Below are 22376 nucleotides of genomic sequence, written 5' to 3'. Positions count from 1 at the left end.
GTGGGACATAACCAGAGGAGACGTAGACAGGGACAAACACCCAGGCAAGTGCCAGCAGAGCTTAAGTTGCCTGTTGGGAAGGGAGAACAGGGCACAGGCAGAAGGTGACACATCCTGGTGCAGCTCAGCATTGACTGCAGTGCTAGACCCCAGTCCACCACTCCTAGCATGCTCCTGGCTCACCTCCAGTGCACATTTACATCCCCAAATGACTTCAGACAGCAGGCAGGAGTGCATGAGATGATGGTGGAAACCCCCCTGACATCCCCAGCCATTTCCCACTAACTCCCTGAGCACCAAGCAAGCCAAATGCTGTGTTTTTTACTGCAGAACCCAAGGACTTTGGATACAAGGTGCAGGGAAGCAGGGATCTGGGTCAGGAAGTGGGGTCTGCAGAGGCTGGACTAGCCCTTTTCTCTGAGCACGTGGACCTGAGCTGGCTCCAGCCTCCCTGTACATGTATCAGACCCAGGCTGGAGAAGCTGAGTTAGCAGGGTTGTGTTAATTACCCCTTGCACTGCTCCTCCCAACCTTGCAAGACCTTGTGTGAAGCCACCTACAGCGACAGGGCTCGAGGAACTCGTTTCCTGGCTGACACAACACGGCTCTTACCTTCCACCCGAAGCTGGTGACGGTGATTTCCCCGGCAGCACCGGTCCCAGCCAGCCCAAAGAAGAGCCCCGAGCCCTTGCTGCTGGCAAAGAGGGAGGCACTGATCTATGGAGGAGCAAAGGAGGTGCTCTGGGTGCTTGGGCTCCCTGCAGCTTGGCATGAGCATCATTCCATCTGGACCTAGGAGTGCAATGCCCAAGGGATAGGAGGTGGCAAAAAAAGGTGTCTGAAAAGGAGCAGCAGAGCTCAGATTTCTCATCACTTCCAGAAGCAAAGTGTGGACAAAAATACAGCAACCCCATCGTGACCCAGCAGCGTGCACTCACATCCCAGAAAGCCAGACCTTGGAGCAGCTCCCAGTGCCTAAAGGGGCTGACAAGGGCCTGTAGGGACAGGACAAAGGGAATGGCTTTAACCTGACCGAGGGGAGACTGAGATGAGCTCTTAGGCAGAAGCTCTTCCCTGTGAGGGTGCTGAGGCGCTGGCACAGGGTGCCCAGAGAAGCTGTGGCTGCCCCATCCCTGGCAGTGTTCAAGGCCAGGTTGGACACAGTGGCTTGGAGCAAGGTACTCTAGTGCAAGGTGTCCCTGCCTGTGGCAGGGGTTGGAGCTGGATGAGCTTTAAGATCCCTTCCAACCCAAACCAGCCTGGGATTCCGTGTGTTGTGAGGGACATACACATATTTGCAAGATAACCCCCAAGGACTGCTCCAGGTAGCCCTGAGCCCCAAGAACCAGTGCTTTCCCAATTCAACTCATCTGGGCATTCCAGGTGGGTTTTGGATGGACTTTCTTGGCTTTAGGAAGATGAGGAGCCATGTGTTGCTGCATTTGCCACTGTTTGCGTTGCACACCCTGCCTGAAGGTGGCCTTGTGCAAGAAGCCAGTGCCAGACACACCAAGCGTCTATCACTGGTTACCTCCAACCAGTCTGTCAAGATCATACCAAAAGAGGGGGAAATGAAGGACACCCACGGCTTGTTGGAGGCACCAGAAGCATCCAGTTTGGCTCCATTGACTCTTCCCCAAGTTCAGAGCAGCTGATGAGAAGAACCAACATCCTTTGTGGAATAAGAAGGGAAATGCAGCTCCGAGGACACGAATCCTGGCAGGAGGTGGTGGTACAAGGTAGGGGAAAGCATGGTGGAGAAAGCAGGGGCACCAAAGAGGGAATTTGGTGGTGCTGGGTGTCCCAGGGTGTCCCACAAGGAACAGTCTTTACTTACTGGCCACCGGGCCATGTCTCTGCCAGCAAGGAAACAGCCACTGATGGTGTTCCTGTTCACCCTGCGTGAAGACTGGGAGGAGAAAACATGAGCACGGAGCAGCCTTTCCCTACAAACCCAGACAAAACACCAAGGAATCGAGGACCGAGACTCCCAGACAAGAAGCCAAGAGACAGGAGACTGGGGATAATTAATGGGAACTCTGCAACTCCAGCTTAATTACACGAAACAGTGGCTGCATCCCAAGTACCTGGAGCCATGAACAGCAAAGGAGGCACCCTGAGAGGGGGAAGCACAGGGGATGTGCCCATCCTTCCGTCATCCCGAGCAGACAGGTTGGCTAATGGGGACCAGTTTTGGCTATGGATTTTCTGCAAGGCAGAATAAATGGCTCTGGAGATCCCTCATCTGAAAGCTCAGGTAGCCAAGGGCTTTTTCTGTGAAGCAGGGTATTTGTCTCAACACCCTCTAATAGACAAGCAGCAGATCTGCTTACAGCCAGCAGGCCGGAGGCCAGGGGAGAGGTTTGTGGTGAGGTTAATTCCACCTTGGTCTCAGGTTGTAGGAGTCTTTCTATAGGGAATAAGAGAGGTGGAGGTTTGTACAACACACAAAATATGAAGCAAGTGCAAAGTACAAGAAAATCATGGAATGGTTTGGGTTGGAAGGGACCTTAAAGCTCATCCAGTTCCAACCCCTGCCGCAGGCAAGGACATCTTCCACCAGAGCAGGTTGCTCAAAGCCCCCTCCAACCTGACAATAGTAAGAGGCTTTCCAACCCCATGCAGAAAAGCCAGACCTGAAAGAGAACCTGTTCAAGTAAAGCAAGCAGAAAGGAAGCGGAGAAAACATTCCTGCCCATATTCCCACTGTAACGTTTAAGGAGAAATAAGCTGTTATGGCAACAAGGTCAGCAATACTGAACTGCTGCGAGGGGCTGAAGCAGCCCTTCATCATTCCTCCTCCTCCATCCCCAGCCTTACCACAGGCACTGAACCAGTAACTCCTTAGAGCTTGAGGGTTTATCACGACATGAACTGCAGCAGGAGCTGCGCTTCCAAAGGCACAGGGTGGGCAGCCTGGCTGTCTGCTGCCCCCCTCCCCTTCCCATTTTCCCACTGCCCTTCCTGCTGGCAACGAAGGGGCAGCACCTCTGGGTTTCAGTCTCACAAAGGAGCATCCACTCCAACCCCATTTCCTTGGGTATTCCTGCTGCTGCTGCACTGAGCTTGAAGAAGCTGCAGGCTCCGGTGCAAAGCTGCCCCTCAATTGATGCAGGGTCTCAGCACAGCAGCTTCCAAGCTTAAATCTGGGTATTGTTGGACAAGAAACTGCTTCTGTCTTCAGGGAAAGAGAAACCAAAGCTGACATTGCTCTTGGAGAAGTCTGGAAAGAATTTCCATGGAAAAATCACTGTAGGAATTGCTGAATAAAGCAGGTTTTTAAAGCGTTCAGTACATTGAAGGATCCCCAAGGGAACACCTTGAGGAATAGCTGGTGTTTCTGGCAATGTGAGATTTTTGCTTCTGGGAAAAGCAAGTAGAGATGAAGGAGCTCTGCAGTTACACACTGTAATGAAAGGGGGATGAAAACTGAATGAAGGCACTCTTTCAACTGCTTAATACTATGGAATGTCAAAGGACCAGCAAATCAGCCTTAGGACACCAAATCCTTGACTCCTCATTAATACAGTAACTGCACTGCATGAAACTAGGCAAATCTGGGGAGTTTCTACCTAGAGTGACCATCAAACACAGGAGTTATGCTTATGTCCAAGGCGGAGCTTCAGCACACCAGCAAGAGCCAACCAGCACAAACACTCACAGAAGAGATTAAGCTATGCCAAAGGCCAGCAGGAAACAAGCAGCAGGAAACAGCCTTTAGGTTTAATGTTTTGGGATATTTCAGAATCGCACCACTTGCTGCACTAGATTCTGGCTCCTTTTCCAGTGGCAGCACAAGTTCCAACCACACATCACAAGGTCTTGCTAATAAAGTAAACACACTGCAAGTAATAGTGCCCATAACCAAGAGGTCAGCAGGTTTCTCCTCTCTCTGAAGCAGCCGCTGACGCACCCAGGAGCAGGTCTGTGCTCCAAGAGAGGAACTGAAGTTCTCCCTCACTGCTCAGCTAGAATTAAACTGCATTAACACATTCAAAGTAGGTACAAGTGTTAGTAAGTCAGCTTGGTGTATCTATTAACATCACTGAAGTGTTTAATAACCCACTGTCATTAAAGTACAAGCAGGTGCAGCCTTGTGTTTGGTCACTTTGTACCTCTCTGGACGGGAGTGCAAAAATCAAATGGAATAATCTGACAAAACTTAAGCTCAGAGAAGGAAGAACAGGGTTATCTGAACAGCGACTGTGAAATAAAACCACCAGCTCTCAGGCTCAGTGCACCAAGATCAAGTCCTGGAGCTCTTTGAGCAGCACGGAGGTCTTCCCATCACAGGCCTCCACCGTGCCCAGTGCTGCACCACCACTGAAAAGGGAAGGAAAAACCTGGTTTTATCCTTGACAGCAAATGAACCTCTGAAGACCCTTGGAAGTTTGTCTCAAGTAAAATGGTGATAACAAAGGTGAATTTTCACTTCTGGTTTTGAACATGCCAAAAATTCTATACTCCCTTGCTGGATGCTGATGGAGAGATTAGACCAAGCAACCCCTACATGCCCTTCAGTTCCAAGAGCTGTCTCTGTGGCAGGTCAGGAAGGTCAGGTCTCCAAGACTGGAAGTTCAGCTGGGCAGCTAGCCAGGCATCCCACACACACCTCCGTAAGGATGGCTGGGAAAACAAACCTCAACAAGATAAGCTCTGCATTACAGCCGTTATCTGTGCGCTCACCCATGCATCTCAGTTGGAACCTTTGCCCCTCAATTCCCTGTTCTGGGACAACCAGCCATAGATTTTGCTCCCTACATCCCCCAAAGCAAAGCAGTCCACTGGAAGTGGGCCAGAATGGCCAAATTATAACTCATCTAAACCCCTTTGGTAGCACCAGGAAGGTGAGAGGTTGTATTTTCGGTTTTACAAGGCTGCTCAGCAGAAGATGGGTTGATAAACGACCGCGAGGATCAGTATTAGGGAAAAGCCACCTTTCCTCCTCTTCTGCAGGTGTTTCACTATAACAACCACCACACATACATCACTCTCTATACTGCCAAGCAGCGTGAGTCCCATTCACATTCCAAAGGAACCCATGAGGATAAAACAATCACTTCACCTCCTGCCCTGCAGAGCACTTTAAGGGGACACACTTTAGAAGACAAGTGACTGGTACATGAACATTTTTAGAAAGCTCACACAAAAACAAGTCTTTATTCTTTGTGGCAGAAAATAAATACAGGTGCATATTTCATCTGCTTTTCTATAAAAGCACTCCTACAAAAATCACTCAACTGCCAACAACAGTACAACCTTTTTGGCTTTTAAAACGCAAGTATTATACAGTCACTTCATTTTATTACCTTTTAAAGCACTTGCAGCAAGCAGCTTTGGGAGAGGAATGCTTAATTTAGAAGCCAAATTCTTACCTCAAGTGTTTTTGGGGGTTGTTTTCCATCATGTATGTAGTGCAACTAACCTAAAAGCAACTAACAGGTTCTCTGAAAATGTTTCTTCCCCTCCCACCTCCCTACCCTCCCCAAAAAATAAAACCCTCCAAAGAAAAATGTTCTTAAAAACTGTTCTACCTTGATACTTAAAACCAAGAGAAAACAAGAAGTGGCTCAATAGAAATATTAAGGTAAGTATGACACTTCACAGCTCGGTATCTGCTTCCAGTTTGGCCCAGTTTGGGGTTTATTCTACTTCTTTAGAGGAAGATGCATTAATCATCCAGTCCTATATTTCTGAAGAGGTAAGACATGGATTCCCCATTATGGATCCTGCGAATGGCTTCCGAGAGGATCATGCTGATATCCACAGTCTTGATTTTAGGGCACTGGAGTTTCTGTATTTCATGTGGGATTGTGTTTGTAACAACCACCTACAGAAAGAAAACAATCAGAAGGATGTAGCTCTTTTCCACCTCCTGTATTAAAGCTGTGGAAGGAAACATCCACCCACCAGATCCTGTGAAGCCACCCTTTACATTACTGTCAGGGTTAAAACCTTAGGAAGAGCCATGCATTGCCACAGGGTTGCACATATCCATGGATACTAATGGCACTGTCCTTCCTTCTCTTCATTCACTCTGCCATGCAGGTCCAAAGGAAGGAAGGAAAATCTCCCCCAGACTGAAGGGAACAAAGACTACCAGCACAGGTAGTCCCTCATCTCACAACTTCCCTACCTTCCTGTCACTATACTTTCAGGATGTGTAGACGCTAATATTCTAGCATACAATTCCACAGTCACAAAGCCCAAATCCAGGAACCTTCCAGCTAAAATCTTCACACCAGTGTATTTTAACAGTCAAGTCAGGAGAAAGCTCTTTGCTTATAAAAGCCCAATCCATCTGATGAGAAGTTCAGAATCCATGATCCACGCTTACCTCATCAATTGCAGATTCCTCTATGAGCCTGGGAGCATCTGAAGATAAGAGGCCATGCGTAGCCATTACAAAGATCTTGTAAGCACCCCGCTCCTTGAGGGTCTCAGCTGCAGCCAGGAAGCTGTCAACGTCATCTATGATGTCATCCTGGCAAGAGGAGATCAAGTCAATGAAGATCCACCAGCAACACACCCAAAACAACATTACACCTTGAACAAGCCAATGCAAAATGGACATTTTTATTGATGCAGTTATTCAGACACCTGAGCTGGATAGTAAGAGTGAAAGAGCAAAAAAGGAGAGCATCCAAAGGTACTGTAGCATCAAGGGACAGACAGATTGCTCCATGAGGGAAAGAGGGAAAAACCAAAACAACTGACATTCAGTCAAAAACCAAACTAACAGAAGTAGTGCAGAGATCACGCTCTGCTTTAGAGAAACCGTAAGGCAGGCTGCATCATCACCAGCATTTCTAAACTCACAGGATAGAAGCAGTGATTCTCCCCTAACCAGCTGTGTTGAGCTCCCCACCTTCAGGCAAGCACTTGAACAGAATTTTAGCTGCCTCTTCACAGAAACAAGGTCCAAATGCTGGTTTTCAACATAGATCTCTTCATAGCTCACATGGCCAAGTTCAGCCACAGTGCAGAACCTCACTTGATAAACAGTACAGTACCAACAGTCCACCATCCACCTAACTTTAGTTGCTGACACAGCAGAGTATCTACTTGATTTCTGCAACTTGCACATGTTTAATGTAATTTAGCAGAAGTGATGGCATCTTACTTACCACGATGATAGCTATTCTTCCTCCTACATCTCCAACAACTGTGATGGGGGGTTTTTCCTTAGGAATCAGCACTGATCAACAGCAAGTTTTTTTAGAGGGGTAGAAAGGAGAAAGAGAGACAAAGTTTATACAGTTTACTTCAAGTGCCTGCTTTGCATAGGTCACCACTGTTATAGAGAGAAATGAAGCAACAACTATTTCAACCATCACAGAATTACTGGGGAAAACCAGCAGGATTTTAATACAAAATAATACTTTGGCTAAGCTTAAGAAAATAACTACATTCATTTACGCCCAAATTCTTAACAAAGTCAATTAATTCTTCATTTTAGTACAGAGAATAGAGTGGTTTGCAAACAACCAGTTCAACCACCCTACTGAAGTCCAAGCTGTGTTTATGCAATGAAGCTGGCCTTGTGCAGCTATAGGTCACATCCACATTCAGCAAGGTCATTGTGAAGGGCTGTGACATTATACAGCTACACACAAAACCAGAGCCAACTCAGCTTATTAGTTCTGTATCCCAGAAAAATTCCTATGGGAAAGTAAATGGCAAAAAAAGTGAGGCCTCTCTGCGATGGGTTCTGACTGCCTGTAATGCAGTCTACACAGACCTCTCACACAGCCTAGCACTAAAACCATGTAAAAAGCATCAAAAAGGAATCTTTTTCTCCTATTAGTATGGAAAAAACCTCTCTTTTTTGCCCCTAAAAACGTCCCATCACTGCCAGCCCCATTCCCAAACCCACAGAAAACAACACCTTCACATACAAACTTACTTACTGGGTATCTCCAGACTGGGATGAATAGCAGCTACGTTTTTGGCTGTAGGTGGCGAGTGGCGACCATCCACCATGTCAGACTCTGCATCCTGAGCCTCCCCATGAATCACTGCAATTCCCAACCGTAAGCGCTCAGCAAAGGACTGGGCCCTGTAGGGAAAGGGTTAAAAACAACAGAAATTCATTACATCTACAGTAATTCATGTTTGTACAATCCTAATCTATTCCCATTTTATTCCTAATGTTTCAGAGGAAAAACTGAATGATCCTAAAAGTTTAGGAAAATGGATAGAAGAAACCACTGGTCCTTTAGAATCTTGGTTTCATCATGCTGTGAAAGTCAGAACAACCTTGAAGTAGCCACACAGTGGATTTTAAGCAACAGGATCAATGCTACAAGTCACATCATTCTGATTCTTCCCTTCTGTTTTGCCCAACAGTCAGAAAACTATTTGCTAGCCTTTAGCATTCCTGAGATCCCATGCTTTAGCAGCTTGCAGCTAACAGTAACCAAAACCAACCTGGATACCGGACTGGCTATATTTAATAGGAAAATCTATATATATTTACAAGAAAACAGAAAACAAGTGTTCACCAATTTTTAGCAAGATGTGCGCTAAATAAAGGCAATATCCCTGACACAACCTCAGACATCCTACAGAAAAGGGAATCCAGACAATCATTTTGCCTGACAAACCACACTTCAAAGTCACAGCCTGGATTTTTACTGATTTACATAAAGCTCCTTCACTGTGCAGTTTAACTAAAATTAGGAATTTATGTAAAAGACTGTGAGGTCAGCTGGGGGAGTGGGGACAGCAGAGACAGGAAAACAGGAATTTCACAGACACTGTATCCCAGAACCTGAAAGCAGCAAGTCAAAAGTAACAGATTCATCCTACCTTACACATCCCAGAAGTCCATATCTAGCCTAAGCCAGTCATCCAGACTTCTGGGCAAAGTGGGCCTGATACGTTCAGGGTGAGCCACTTTGTTCTCTCATTAGCATCTAATAGCCTGAATCAGCTTCTTCACACTGAAGCCCTGTTTCACTACCCAAACAACTCAAAGTCCAGAGAATAATGTGCCCATCGTGACTACTCAGTGACTTCAAACTAAAGAATCTTCTGCCCTGTGGTCAGCACACAGGATTGGTTTTGCAAGCAGTTAATTCCAGATAACCCCAAACATTTTGGGTTAAGTCTTCGAAGGCTTAATCCTATCAACAAAACCATAATAACTACTTTAAAATGCAGTATTTAATTGAATGAAGTTCAAAGTAACAGTAAAATGATTTATTCATTTTCCAGTGAGCTCAGAAACCACAGAAACATTCTGACTTCATCGAGGAGAGGTTCTCTTACACAGTTGGCATTCATCTGACAAGTGTTTTCCTTGATTAGGCTGAAACATTCCATCAGCCTTTTCCAAACATTATGTACCTCCTCAAACACTGCTCTTAAATGCTCACATGTGGACATGAAGAAGCTAAACACTACAGCTCTGAGATCCCCTCCTACCCAAACAGGTTATGTGTGCAACTTATCTGTCTGATCAGCTAAAGGAACATACAGACTATTTGCTGGCATGCACAGTTACTTGACAAGCATGAAATGCTCCAACAAGAGGCAATACTGGTACCAAGTAAAAGAAACAAAGACAAGTAAATGTAAAGTAACTGGCCAAAACAAAAGAAATCATATAAGTAGTACTGCTGGAAAAGAAATGTGACCAAAGTTGTTCCCTTCACTATACTGCCACAAATAAGAGTATGCCCAATTTGCTATATAAAATAAAAGAAACCTTTCTTACAGAGTATCATGACCCATCTAAATAACTTTTCAAGAAACTCCGGGGTTCTTACCACAGCAAATAAATTATCTCAGAAACCACCATCCAACTCTTCCACCACCTGCTGAGAGTGGTGTCATTCCACAGAGCTCAGTCAACTAAAGAGCTTCATGGATTAAGAACAGCCAACAAGGACTTCACAATCAAAATCATCTCAACCATCAAATTCTGTTCCACCACGCTGGGTAAAAGCCATATGTATTTAGGATCTGATCAACCATGTTCTAGGTTATGACCATGCTTAGCAATTACTTTGGATTAATGGTGTTACACTTCCAGCCATTTTTCATTCAGAGCAGGAAATTTATGATGCAAATGCACACAAATCTGATTAAAAACTTTCATTAGCCTAAGCACTGCATTCATTCACCTCATCCTTTTGTTTGGCTTTTTTACTCTCCTTAGATTTATTATAATTACAGTGATGATGTAAAAACTGCTCATCTTACAAAGGAGAATTAGGAGGGATTTGAAGGCAGCATCTTCTAATTATGGGATCTCTGTCCTTCACTAGATCCTAAGCACAAAATCACGATCGAGATTTCCTGCTCTAACACAAGAGAGCAGATCTTACCCACCTCTTTGCAGACGCAGGTGATTTGGCCACAATTACAGCATTCCTGTAGTCTGGTATCTGTAGTAAATAACAGATAGCAATGTCTACTTCATATCTTTAGACAAATTTAAACTCAGTAAGAATCAAGAGAACTTTATTTTGCCAGAAGAATTTTAAGCATCGAAAGCAACCTCAAGAATCCATGGTACATGATGAGAGTTCAGAGCTCAGCAAAAACAGGTATTTAGAAAATTCAGGTATTAAAAACTGTAGCTTTCATAAACATGTTATGGATGACATAAAATTATCTGCTTTAGAACATCAGGGCTACATGGACAAATGTTAAAAGAAACAGGAAACCATCAAAATTAAAGTTTCCTGTTCAACTTGTCTTGTGAGTGCACATGGCAGTTTAACCACTTGAGAATACAGTGTTTCATCTGTTTCCTACTGGTTTTCAGAGCACACCAAAAAGCAACACCTCTCCATCACATCAAACTCTTTTATACAGAGCATCAAAAGGGGTAAAAGTTCTGCATTCACTGCACTCATTCTGGTGTCACAGCCTAATATTGCTGTAAACCATCTTCTATGCAGATCAGCACTAGAGGATGCTGCTGTGAATGCTGACAGCAGCAAAGGGGTAAGATCAAGTCTGGGTTTCACTTTGAGGCCTCATGGGTTGGTTATTCAGTCAGCCTTTGCTAGCAAGATCTACTCCAAAGTTTGCTGCCCCTCCCCTGCCCCAGCATTCCCATACTGGCTTCTCACTCCTGATTCCCCCTCTATATTTCGGCAGTATTTTAGTCCCCATGTCTCAAAAGTTTCTTATCCCCCCTCTGTTTTCCCTGCAAGCAATGACTCCATGCGAGACTTGTCTTTCCTCATCCATAACTTCCGAGCATTCCAATACTTGTGCTTCCAGCCCTCCTTTCCAACAGCAATATATGCTCCCTTTTACAGCTCATCTTACCCTCTCTTCCTTGCAAACTCAGCATTTTCCTTCACTGTTCTCTGGGACAATCCATCTCCCACAGAGAACCTGTCTAACCTTCTATCAGCAGCAGTCCACAGCCACTCTCAGCTGCAACAGCAAAGTCCTACAGAGCAGATCCCCTCCTCACGATCCCAGCGTTGAGGGACAGAAGACTGTTTACTAAATACCTACAAACTGATCTGTTACAGCTGTAATTGCACAAATCTGGGGAATGATACCCTGACATGCACTTCGTTGCCTTACAGTTAGATCTCAAGTACCAGTTCCAGAGCACAGAAATACCTGTTGATTTGGGGTTATTTTTCAAACACAAGCAAAGTAAATCCTTCCACAATCTAATCCTCAACAAACCACATTGACTGTGTGCTTCCAAAAGCTCTCTACCTGAAACAGGCACGGGAAAGAAAAAATGAAGTTCTGAATCTGAGCATGGATCTAAGCAACTGAAAACAAGAGCTTTTCTAAGGACGTGTCAGGAAACATTAATAATCCACAGTGCTACTAACTCCACCTATAATACTGGGAATTCAGCATGTTCTCTCCTTTACAGACACTTAGTTATACAAGAGGCTACAAAGATTAACGTGATGGAAGGTTACGGACAAGGCAGGGCCTGTCACTTGACATAATAAAGGCTTTGATCTTGTTCAGACATCATTGCCTCATTTTTCCCCTGCCAAATTATCAAATTTGTTCTCAGCTCTTTAAAGATGAAGTCAGAAAACCAGAAATGTCATTCAAAAGATAGTAAAGACATCAACAACTCCTTGTAACAAAGAGCTACGTCACTCTGAGATTAACACGTACCCATAGCAAAGAGAGAAGACGCCAAGCGTCAAGCACTTGGTAAGCACACAAAGGAAAATAACTGTATCATTTTTGTACCATTGGATGGTCTTCACACCAGAACACTAAGTAATTCTCTTCACACCTAGCCATAAATTCCCCACAGGGAACAATTACAAGCCCTCATCCTCTTAACTCTCAGTTAAATGCTTTTTAAGTGACCTGTATTCTTATCAAGCTGGACTGTTTCGTACTGCTCAATATATCCCATGCCAACTCCCATTTGAAACATTCTTCATGCTTTGGCACTCACAATGTCAGATTATGCAGCAAGCTGCTGCCACTGTGAATCTGAGCTGAATCCTGAACTCCTCCTGAGCAGCACTGGATGAAACATCTAAGGAAAGACATTATGTGTGACGTAGCTTGTGAAGACTCTTAACCATACAAATCCCACCTGATCAGCTACATTCAGTCAGCTCGAGATTGAGCAAGTGCTCTCATGGACGTGCAGGGGAATGAAGAAATTAGAAACTTCAAGTGTCTTTCAAGACCACTCTACACATACTCCAGCAGATCTCTACAGGTGTTCATTTCTTCAGACTGCATAGCAGTGCCAGACTCAAAGCTGTAACAATTCTTTGGAAAGCATTAAGAGTTCATGTACCAAAATGTGCTTCAAGGCTAAACCAGGACAATGCTCTTGTCAGGGACCGTAACTCCCATACATTCAATATAAAGGCAGAACTTGTCTTGTTTCTGCACACTTGGTTTTCCATGCTTTTTCCTTTTTTTTAACTTACAAAGTGCTTCCAACATTCAGTACTTCCCTCCTGGTATATACGGTGAATGAATGTGGCAAAGGCAGAGCTTGGAGCTTTGTCATCTAGTTCTAGCTCTATAATCCTCTTGGACTCTATTACTAAACGAAATGATAATGACAGATTACCAAATGGCAACTAATTCCCCAAACGTAACATAACTCATGTTATATATGTCATAACAAAATCATGTTGCTTTGTTGTTTTGTTTGTTTCCTTTAAATTGAGGCATTTATAGCTCTATGAAAATAAACTTGACTCAGAAGTAAGAGTGAGCAAAACCTTTTCTCTCACTAGGAAAAAACCATGTTCTTCATTCCCCATTATCATTAGTCAGAGGCATTATCCCCATCTCACACCTACAATTATCATTTGCACACCTACAATTATCATTTGCACAATTTTTATAGATATGAATCTACCAGTAGCACTTCTCAAAGCACTTATAAAAATAAGATGGGAAAATGGATGCACAGAACATTTGAAGTTAAGCTCAAGTCAAGACATGCTGAACAAACAGCAGGTGAGGATTTCCACACAAGAAGTCATCTGTTCCTGCTTTGAGAGGAGGATCGATAGGCTCTCTCAGTTTACAACTTCACTTCCAAAGTGTTTTCATAACACAATATAAATTACACCTACACAAGCAGTCCATCCTATAGATGTCAAAACTGCAAACAGGAAAAGAAGAGGATATCAAGAGCAAGAAAATCCTCATTTCTTTTCAATACTAGTTAGAGGAACATATCTAAGAAGACAGAACAGCATCACTGCATGGATAAAACACCAGCTATTCATGAAAGCAAAAGTAAAGCCTGTCGGGAAGGAAAGTACTAACTGCTCAACACCACTCCCTTCCCCCTTTAAAACGCTATTTGAAGAGTTAAGTTCCTTCAGAGGAATTTGTTTCAGAAGCCTTGAGACATAACAAAACATCATTCAAAACAGCAGGGCTTCCTCACCTCTTCCTGGATGTACTGCAGTAAAAATGGAGATGCTCTCAGATTATCAACTGGAATATTGAAGAAGCCCTGTATTTCCTTCTGGTGTAGATCCATGGTAATAAGGTGAGTTAGTCCTTTAAAAAAGATACATAAGTAAAACGACATATGGAGAAACACATCAAGAAAAGTAAGAGAGAAGGACCACGCTCTATTTCACTACTAAGTTTCACTGAAGTGTGGCCAAACCAAAACTGCTAAGATGTATTAGCACAAGAATACTACCTCTGTGAAAGCACAGAGCACATTAATTCCATTCCTCTTCAGTAACTTCCCAGACTGCTAGTGTCCTCTCCAAAAGGACCTCAGAACGCTTCATAATTGACTCAGCAGTGCCACACTGCGGCAGGGAAGATCCTTCTCCATTCTACATGTGACAAAATGAGAGCACTAAGGAGATAATTGTCCTGTGCCACACAACAAGACCCACAACTAATACTCAAGTTCTGAACTCCTGAAAAATGAGCCCAAATCCTAATGATCAAAACACTTCTCTAAAAATAAGAAACCAGGCCACACTGTGTTCACTGGAACTGCTGATTTTTCCCAGGGATAGGAGCAAAAGGAAAGGAGCAGGTGTGCTGAAGGCTGTGAAAATGAAAACTCAAAACTCCCACCGCATGTCAAATGTAAAGGACAAAGCGCATTCATCCAACAGGTAAAAAACAGGCGAGCAATGACAAGGCACAACTGCTCCAGAGTGTCAGAAAGGCAAAGAGCAGTATTCTGAGAGAGACACCACTGCCCAGAGCAGCGGAGTCCAGTTGCCTCACCCTGTCAGCTCAGGAGGACACAACGTAAAAGGGCTGTTACAAGTTTGGGTTTTCTCCATGAACTCATTCAGAAACATTTCTAATGACATTCTCCTTCCTACGTGGGTTTTAACACATTAAAAAAAAACCTTAGCAGCCCAACTTGTACACAGACACCTCTAAACCTGAAAACTGACAGCAAGAGCCCCCATTGCCCTGATTATTTCAGAAGAGCTGCACTCTTACCAGCTTTGCACATCATGGAGGCCAGTAACTTAGAGACAATGGAGCCCCTTTTCCTCATCTTGCACTGTTTGCTGTACGGGAAGTAAGGAATCACTCCAATAATGCTTTTGGCACAGGAGGTTTTGCAAGCATACACCATGATTAGGAGTTCCATGATCGTAGTATTCACATCCCTGGAACAAGAAGCATCCAGTTCTGTATTTTGCGCATAAGAATCCTCTATTTAACACAGTATTTATACCTGCTCCAGGGCAGTAAAGAGTACTGTGACTGAGTGATCTGCACTAAGAATCCAGCCGTGCTCCCCAGGATGGACAGTGCCCTGGACACAGCATTTGAATCCTTCACTAGAATTAGACCTCACCATTTTTTTTTTCCACTTAGCTATTTTGAGCTGAATTAGGTGGGAGTAATTCAGCAGTTTTTGTTATACCATGCTGCTGTAACAAAGCAGCCCATAATTCATCTCCAACATCTCCTTCTTTCATGCACAAAATAATATAAATGTATTTTTTAATACAGATAAGCTTTTTTTTTAAGTTTCAGACTTTACAACAGGTTCCTCTATTGTTCAATATTTAGCAGGCAAAATATTTAACAATTCCCATCTATTTTTTGCCCTAGATGATAGGTTTATCTTTTTAGATGAGAACTGGTCATCAACTAAGAGACCTCCTGTTTCTGTTGCCATTAAAACAAATCTCACCATTTGTAAAGTTCTTTTCTGAATCACAGGACACTGCCTAGGAAACGCTCCTCCAAATTCAGACCTTTATAATGGTGCTAGAGACAGGTAACTGGGAAGGGAATAATTTTAAAAGAATAACATAAGCAAAAGAATGTGCTTGGCAAAAGAATGCAGAGTCCCAGGGGAAAGTTTTATTGACATATTCAATGAATAGTCTCATATTCAGTGAACTCATATTTAACTGAAAATTAAAACAGCATCTTTTCATAGAATCATAGAACAGTTTGGGTTGGAAAGGACCTTAAGATCATCCAGTTCCAACCCCCTGCCATGGGCAGGGAGGCCTCACACTAGACCATGTCACCCAAGGCTCTGTTCAACCTGGCCTTGAACACTGCCAGGGACGGAGCACTCACCACTTCTCTGGGCAACCTGTGCCAGTGCCTCACCACACTCACAGTGAAGAACTTCTTCCTTGTATCTAACCTGAACTTCCCCTGTTTCAGTTTGAACACGTTACCCTTGTCCTACCCCTATCCCTGATGAAGAGTCCCTGAAGTCTCCTTTGTGCACATATCAAAAATCAAAACAACAGCAACAAAACTAAAAAGAGAAGCCTCTATGTAGTTAACCTAAGCTTATTATACTGTATTTCATACATGAGAAGAAAAATTAAAATAGAAGCATTCCTATGGACAGTCAAAATGTCAGCACAATGTCCTTAAACAGTTACTCACTTTGAAACTGTCTGGATGATGAATACATCCTTTCCTCTCACAGACTCCTGGATCTGCACTCTTGTTTCTGCCAAGAACAGAAACATGTCATATTTTCAACAGCAAAACCCAACAAGAGTGTAAGGAACAGGTAACCAATACATGCACATCATAGGTAGGCAGGTTTCTAGTTTTGCCAATTAAATGCTCACCTCTGTTTGGCTCTTGATAAACCTGAACCTTTCCCATCTCAACTCCTAAGCGCCTGCAGGAGCAGAAGAAAGAAAAGGAGATGTCAAAGGAAAATGAAGGGCAAAACAAAGCCTATACGATGTGACAGTCACTGAAAAGGCTGTATTTCACAGGAGAAAAGCAAAGCCAGAAAATCCCAAAGCATAAACCCAGTAATTATAGTGGAAACCTCTTAACAAAGCATCTAGTTTCCAGAATCTGCACCCCAGGCTCAGCTAAACTCATTTCAAGTCAGGCTGGGAAGAAACAAGCAGAATAACACTTGATTACTGAATCATGCAACAATTTCTAACATGTATCTCTATATACATTCCACAGATGTTGACAAATATGTACATATATATACACAGCAGCATTACATGTGCAATGCTTAAAAGACCTCTTCTAAAGCGTTCCTCTCTATAGAAAGAATGTCAGTGGAGAGTGAGTAGGAAATACTGGCGAGCATCATTCTGTGATGAACAGGAGACTAATGTCTGCTGTATTTATTCCACTTCAGTATTAGCACAGACCCTCATCACTAAAGAAATGAGAGACCAGAGTGTGCTGTGCACTTATACCCAAGTCCTTGCCACATGTAACTCAAGATCCCTTGCACTCTCCATTCTCCTCCTGTCTGTACCTAACCTCAGGTCCATAAGGCTCAGGAAGAAGCCGATCCCCTGCAGTACACCTGGTTATGTTGTGAAACCCAATACCTCCACAGTAGCATGGTAAAAACGTTCTTAAGTCATGAAAGTCCTCCTGAAAGTATTTCTGCATTTAAAGCTAAATTAACATTTCCATCTAAAATACAGTGAGCAGGATAAATGGAGCTTTGCTAAGAAATATCCTGCTACAAGAAGGACAGGATAAAAGCGTGTACCGTGATTTAGTGTCATCAAGCATTCATTTTTCCACGTGTTCTCGATAACATACTGCAGCAAACCACAACCTGCCACCTAACAATTTAAACACAAGTTATTTTCTTTGTTATTGATCTGTTGAAATACACTGTGCAATACAGCACACTCCATGTCCTTGCAAACGATGGTGGGTTTCCCATATAGCTTCCCTTAAAATAAGAAATCTGTCTGAAGTAAAATAAGCCACAACCCAGTAACACCAAGATCCTGAGTGGCCCTGCAGGAGGTTCTACTTACTCAGCAATCCTCTTGGACAGTTCCATGCATGACGAATTAGAATTAGCTGAAAACAGCACCAGTCCACCCTTGGTTACATTCATGATGGCCCCAATTTCAGTTGATGGCACACAAAACATCAAACCTAAGTTGTTTTTCCGCTTCTAGAAGACTGCAAGAGATCAAAGGTCTGTTAAAGCCACAATATTAAAAACAAAAACCAGATTTTCCCTGTTTAGAAAGTGAAGAGTTTCCCACAAGCCTGTTATTTTCCAGCATCCTCAATATTTGTTATCAATAGTAGTACCACAAATGTATCCGTCAGAACATTCCTGACCTAGCTCAGCACACCCAACACAGGGCACAAAGAGGCCTTCAGGCCATCCTGCTTTCCTTCTCCTGCCCCCAAGCTCTACACCCTCCAGCAGAATGCTTCCCCTAGGGTCTCCAAACATCCCCCAAGACAACTTTCTAACTTAAATGTTTTCCTCAGGCTATCATCAGTAACACAGATTCTCTTTTCCACCAGCTTGTCCAGTTCATTTTCCTGAACTGAGCAACATTTACTGACTTTTGCAAGATCACAAAGAGGTAGAATTGAGCTAAACAGCCCATGGATCCTGGCTCTGGCCAGAAGAGTCTATTTCCACAGCTGTGTATCTTTCCATCACTTTGCAACAAATTATAAACTTACAAAGAAGGATGAAATGTAAGGAAGAGTTCAATATAGCTGGTAGCTGTAAATAATGACCTCTTGCACAATGCAGCCACTTGGTGAAGCAGTTCTTGTCATTCTTTGGTACTAATATCTCTCCTGTGGAAACAGGAGAAAAATATCAAGAGGAAATCTATACAATCTTTATGGGTCTTTTGCAAACAAGGGTACAAAGCACTACTCCTGCCAAGGCTTTGATGGGATTCCATCTTCACACGTTTTACTCTTCTTTATAACATCACATTTCCATTACTAATTCTACTGTAACATTCTATTCATATAAAGAAAAAAGAAGCAATCACATTACCAGCAGTTGCTGATAGAGCAAAGTAGCATTCAACTCAAAACTGCTACACACAAAAGGCTACCACACTGCATGTCTGCTGTATAAATAGTCCAACCCTTCAGCAGCCATTTCAGCATTATGAAGGGGACTGAAAATATCAAATACAAGTATCACAATTCAAAGCAAAATAAACAGAACTTAGGATAAATCAGGAACTTTTTTGCTGACAAAACACCTCCCTGCTGAGAAACGCTATGTTACAACAACCTGATGGTGTATCAACCGTAACCAGTACTATTAAGTACTCAAAAACAGCATCTAAAAGCAAAGTAAGCTTCCAGACTCACAGGAACAGCTGGCTTGCTCCGTAACCTCATTTAGCCCAGCTTTTCACCCTTACTCAATTTGACCTCATCACAGAAACTGTACTAAGAGCCCAAGTCAGGGACTTCCTGACTCCCTTTATGCAGAGGCTGTGCTATGCTCAACTGCTGTGAATGAAACCTGCCTGTCATCAAAACCTCCAACATGTGCAGAGCATGAGCATAAACAGGAACAACTCTGGCAACAGAATTTGAATACCTGGATGTTTCAACTCTACTAGAACCTGATGGGCCCTAAAGAAAGACCCTGCCCCTTTCAGCCTTTGCTTTTAGACAAGAATACTGGAAAATAATAATCCTAGAAGGCAGTATGGTCAGAGACATAAAGTCTAAACCTAACTATACCCCTCCCAAACTAGGTAAACATCAGTGTAAGCAGAAACCTATTGCTTAGCTAGTGTTTCTTGCTTTGTTCTGTTGCTCACTTACTCCCTGTAACTCCCAGCTGGTAACTAATGGCCATTATCCATCAAACAGTCATAAGGGTGTTAAAGACCCAAAGTGAGCATGTACTAGGTCCCAGAAGGACACCTGAACGCATCCTGCTTGTGCGATTAGATGGGAACAATGTAGAGACAACTGCCAACGTTACTAACAATAATCACAGTGTTTTGAAGGCACAGCTTCCTTCCAATTGTGTTACCTTCTTTACTCTCTCTTAAGAAGAGTTAGGAGTGAAAGAGCTGAAAGACAAGAGCTGCTGGTTCTTGGTTATCGTTCAGGATGCATTTTACATCACAGCAAGATACTGACATACTCACAAGCAACACTGAACAGAGCTCTTCACATAACCATAGGCCAAGGGCTGCCTTGTAGATGTATTTCAGCAGCAACAAGTGGGCAATAGCGCACATGGAGGGAGGGAAGCTGCATTTATAGAGTTAATATTGATGGATCAACCCTGAAACAGGTGTTGGGACAAAAGGAAGCTCACAGAACTTTATTAGGTGTGTAAGAACATGACTCCACAAGGGTACATGGGACCAGGGCTCTCAGCTTGAGGTGGACAAAGCTTTCAAGCCTCCATCAGGTGCAGGAGCACACATACATCACAGAGTAGGCTGAAGCCCACAGACTCCTGCCCTTCCCTTTGGGCTGCACACAGTTAACACAGACAGACCATGATGATAACAATTACTGGGTACACATCACCGGGTTTACACTGAGGATGCCCACACAGAAAGCAACAGAGGCAGGAATAACCATGGTACTAAGGAATTGATGCCCACGGCCTGGAAGAACAGAACCCTCTCGCCCATCTCCCCACAGAGAGATCCCAGAAGGACCTTCCACACTAACCTGCCTCCCTGGGCTAAACACAGAGGGTTGACCCCTCCACCCCACACCTCCCTACAAGTCCTTCAGCTCCAGAACAGTTACACAGACCCCGGGGTACCTGAAGATCCCTCCCCTCCTCATGGGAGAGGCCTGGGCACACCGCTCCTTTCACCTGCAGGCAGCACCCCGCAGCCCGGGGCAGGTTCCTCCCTACCCATACGGCCCCGGAGGGGAGGGCGACGAAGCCGCCGTTCCTCAGACGGCTCAACCCTGCCGTTGAGGGATGGGGGACAGAGCGCTAAGGAAGGAGGACGTCCTCCCGCTCACACAGCCGGCTGAAGTGGGCTGAGCGGGCGGGCGGGTGTGCCCCCTTGCTGAAGGCCTTACCTGCCGGCTCCGGCCCCCCGGCCCCGGGAGAAGGCAGCCCCGGCCGGAGGGGAGGGGAAAGGGGGGGGGACACAGGCAGAGGCAACGGCGGAACCCAGCGCCTCCAGTCGTCCGCTTGCAAAATGGCGGCGCCGCGTGAGGGAGGGCGGAGGGCGCGCGAGGGGCGGGTACCAGCCGACGCCCTCCTCGCTGCCCCCCCCCCCGCCCTGCTTCCCGCCGCCGCTGAGGGGAGCGGCCGCCGCCGCCATCTTCCCCCTTTGCCCCAGCGATGGAGATAACGGGGGGGGACCTCGTTACTAATGGCGTATTTCAGCGTTTCTTCCGAATAAAGGGCGAGCGCCATGGGTGGGTAACGTGCTGAGTCCATACAGCATAAACCAGCGATGTCCATGAGGTTTTGGAGGTCCCATGCCTGTATCTCGTGTCAGGGATGGTCGGTCATCGGCTGCTCGGCACCAGCACCACAGCGGCGGGTCCTCGGCATCCCTGCAGGCACCGGGCTTTGCCATCAGGTCCAGCAGTGTTTGCAGGGGGGGGGAAGGTGTTCTGCAAAGTAAATTAAGGCAAGAAACGATCGGTACTGTAAAGAACATCGGTGTTTTGTACCATTGGAAACGCGGCCATCCTTGCCACACACTCGGGTTACACTGGGTGAAGATGCAGTCGACATCATCAAGCAGCAAGGCACTGAGTTTAGCCACCCCTTTTAAAAGCACAGCTTTATCACAAGGCAGCACCCATGATGAAGTCCAAGTCATCACACACAGGAGGATAAAGCTTTTCCACCCAAATCCCAGTGCTGAAATAAACCCCCAAGGCACCACGTTTTCTAGCTGGGTAGCTGGAAGCTGTTCGAAATCCCACTTTTTCGTATGGCCATAGAAGAGCATTTTATGGATCGGAATTTTAGCATGAAGGTACAAATCATTCCATAATCGGGTACTCTTTTATCACAAGTAAGAATTCAACATCATCATTGCTAGGCTGGAGGGCGCATTGGAGCAAGGCTTTGAGCGGGGCTGGAACAAGATAACCTTAAGGTCCTTTCCAGCCCTAATTCCCCTATAGCAGAGGGACCTCGACACGCTTGTGAGGTGGGCTGATGCCAGCCTTACGGAGTTTAACCATGCCAAGTGCAAGGTCCTGCACCTGGGTTGGAGCAATCCCAGGCACAGCTGCAGTTGGGCAGAGAAGAGATTCAGAGCAGCCCAAGGAGGAGGACTTGGGGGTGTTGGGTGATGAGAAAATGAACATGAGCCAGCTTCAGTGTGCGCTCACAGCCCAGAAAGCAACCGTATCCTGTGCTGCATCAAAAGGAGCGTGACCAGCAGGTCGAAGGAGGTGATCCTGCCCCTCTGCTCTGCTCTTGTGAGACCTCACCTGGAGCATTGTGTGCAGTTCTGGTGTCCTCAACATAAAAAGGACATGGAACTGTTGGAACAAGTCCAGAGGAGGCCACGAGGATGATCAGGGGCTGGAGCACCTCCCGTATGGAGACAGGCTGAGGAAGTTGGGGCTGTTCAGCCTGGAGAAGAGAAGGCTGCCTGGAGACCTCAGAGCAGCCTTCCAGTATCTGAAGGGGGCCTATAGGGATGCTGGGGAGGGACATTTCGTTAGGGACTGTAGTGACA

At 44.9% G+C, this 22376-nt stretch overlaps 2 protein-coding genes across 6 annotated transcripts in view; one reads left to right on the top strand and one right to left on the bottom strand.

Moving 5' to 3' along the window:
* SHMT1 (serine hydroxymethyltransferase 1) overlaps positions 1 to 22376 on the top strand; it is a 152284-nt gene that overhangs the window by 115784 nt on the left and 14124 nt on the right. The window lies entirely within an intron of this gene.
* PRPSAP2 (phosphoribosyl pyrophosphate synthetase associated protein 2) lies at positions 5142 to 21015 on the bottom strand. Of its 4 annotated transcripts, none has more exons than XM_057420899.1 (12): positions 20746 to 21015; positions 18448 to 18510; positions 17718 to 17868; positions 16536 to 16588; positions 16345 to 16411; positions 14920 to 15092; positions 13883 to 13998; positions 10339 to 10394; positions 7911 to 8059; positions 7128 to 7198; positions 6338 to 6484; positions 5142 to 5830 (listed from the first exon to the last, which is right to left on the bottom strand). In XM_057420899.1, exons 3-12 carry the CDS (start codon positions 17834 to 17836, stop codon positions 5672 to 5674), a joined length of 1110 nt encoding a protein of 369 aa, XP_057276882.1. In that variant the 5' UTR covers positions 17837 to 17868; positions 18448 to 18510; positions 20746 to 21015; the 3' UTR covers positions 5142 to 5671. The 4 variants fall into 4 exon arrangements, with proteins under 4 accessions (XP_057276882.1, XP_057276880.1, XP_057276881.1 ...); XM_057420897.1 differs by having other exon boundaries at positions 18391 to 18510; positions 20746 to 21014; XM_057420898.1 differs by lacking the exon at positions 20746 to 21015 and adding an exon at positions 19842 to 19909 and having other exon boundaries at positions 18391 to 18510.

Source organism: Pezoporus wallicus, unplaced genomic scaffold (genome assembly GCF_028554395.1).
Source record: "Pezoporus wallicus isolate ANWC-B61680 ecotype Strahan unplaced genomic scaffold, APGP_CSIRO_Pwel_v1 contig_13721, whole genome shotgun sequence".
NCBI classification, from domain to species: Eukaryota; Metazoa; Chordata; class Aves; order Psittaciformes; family Psittacidae; genus Pezoporus; species Pezoporus wallicus.
The sequence above is the reverse complement of the archived record's forward strand: the minus strand, read 5'-3'. Positions and strand labels throughout refer to the sequence as shown.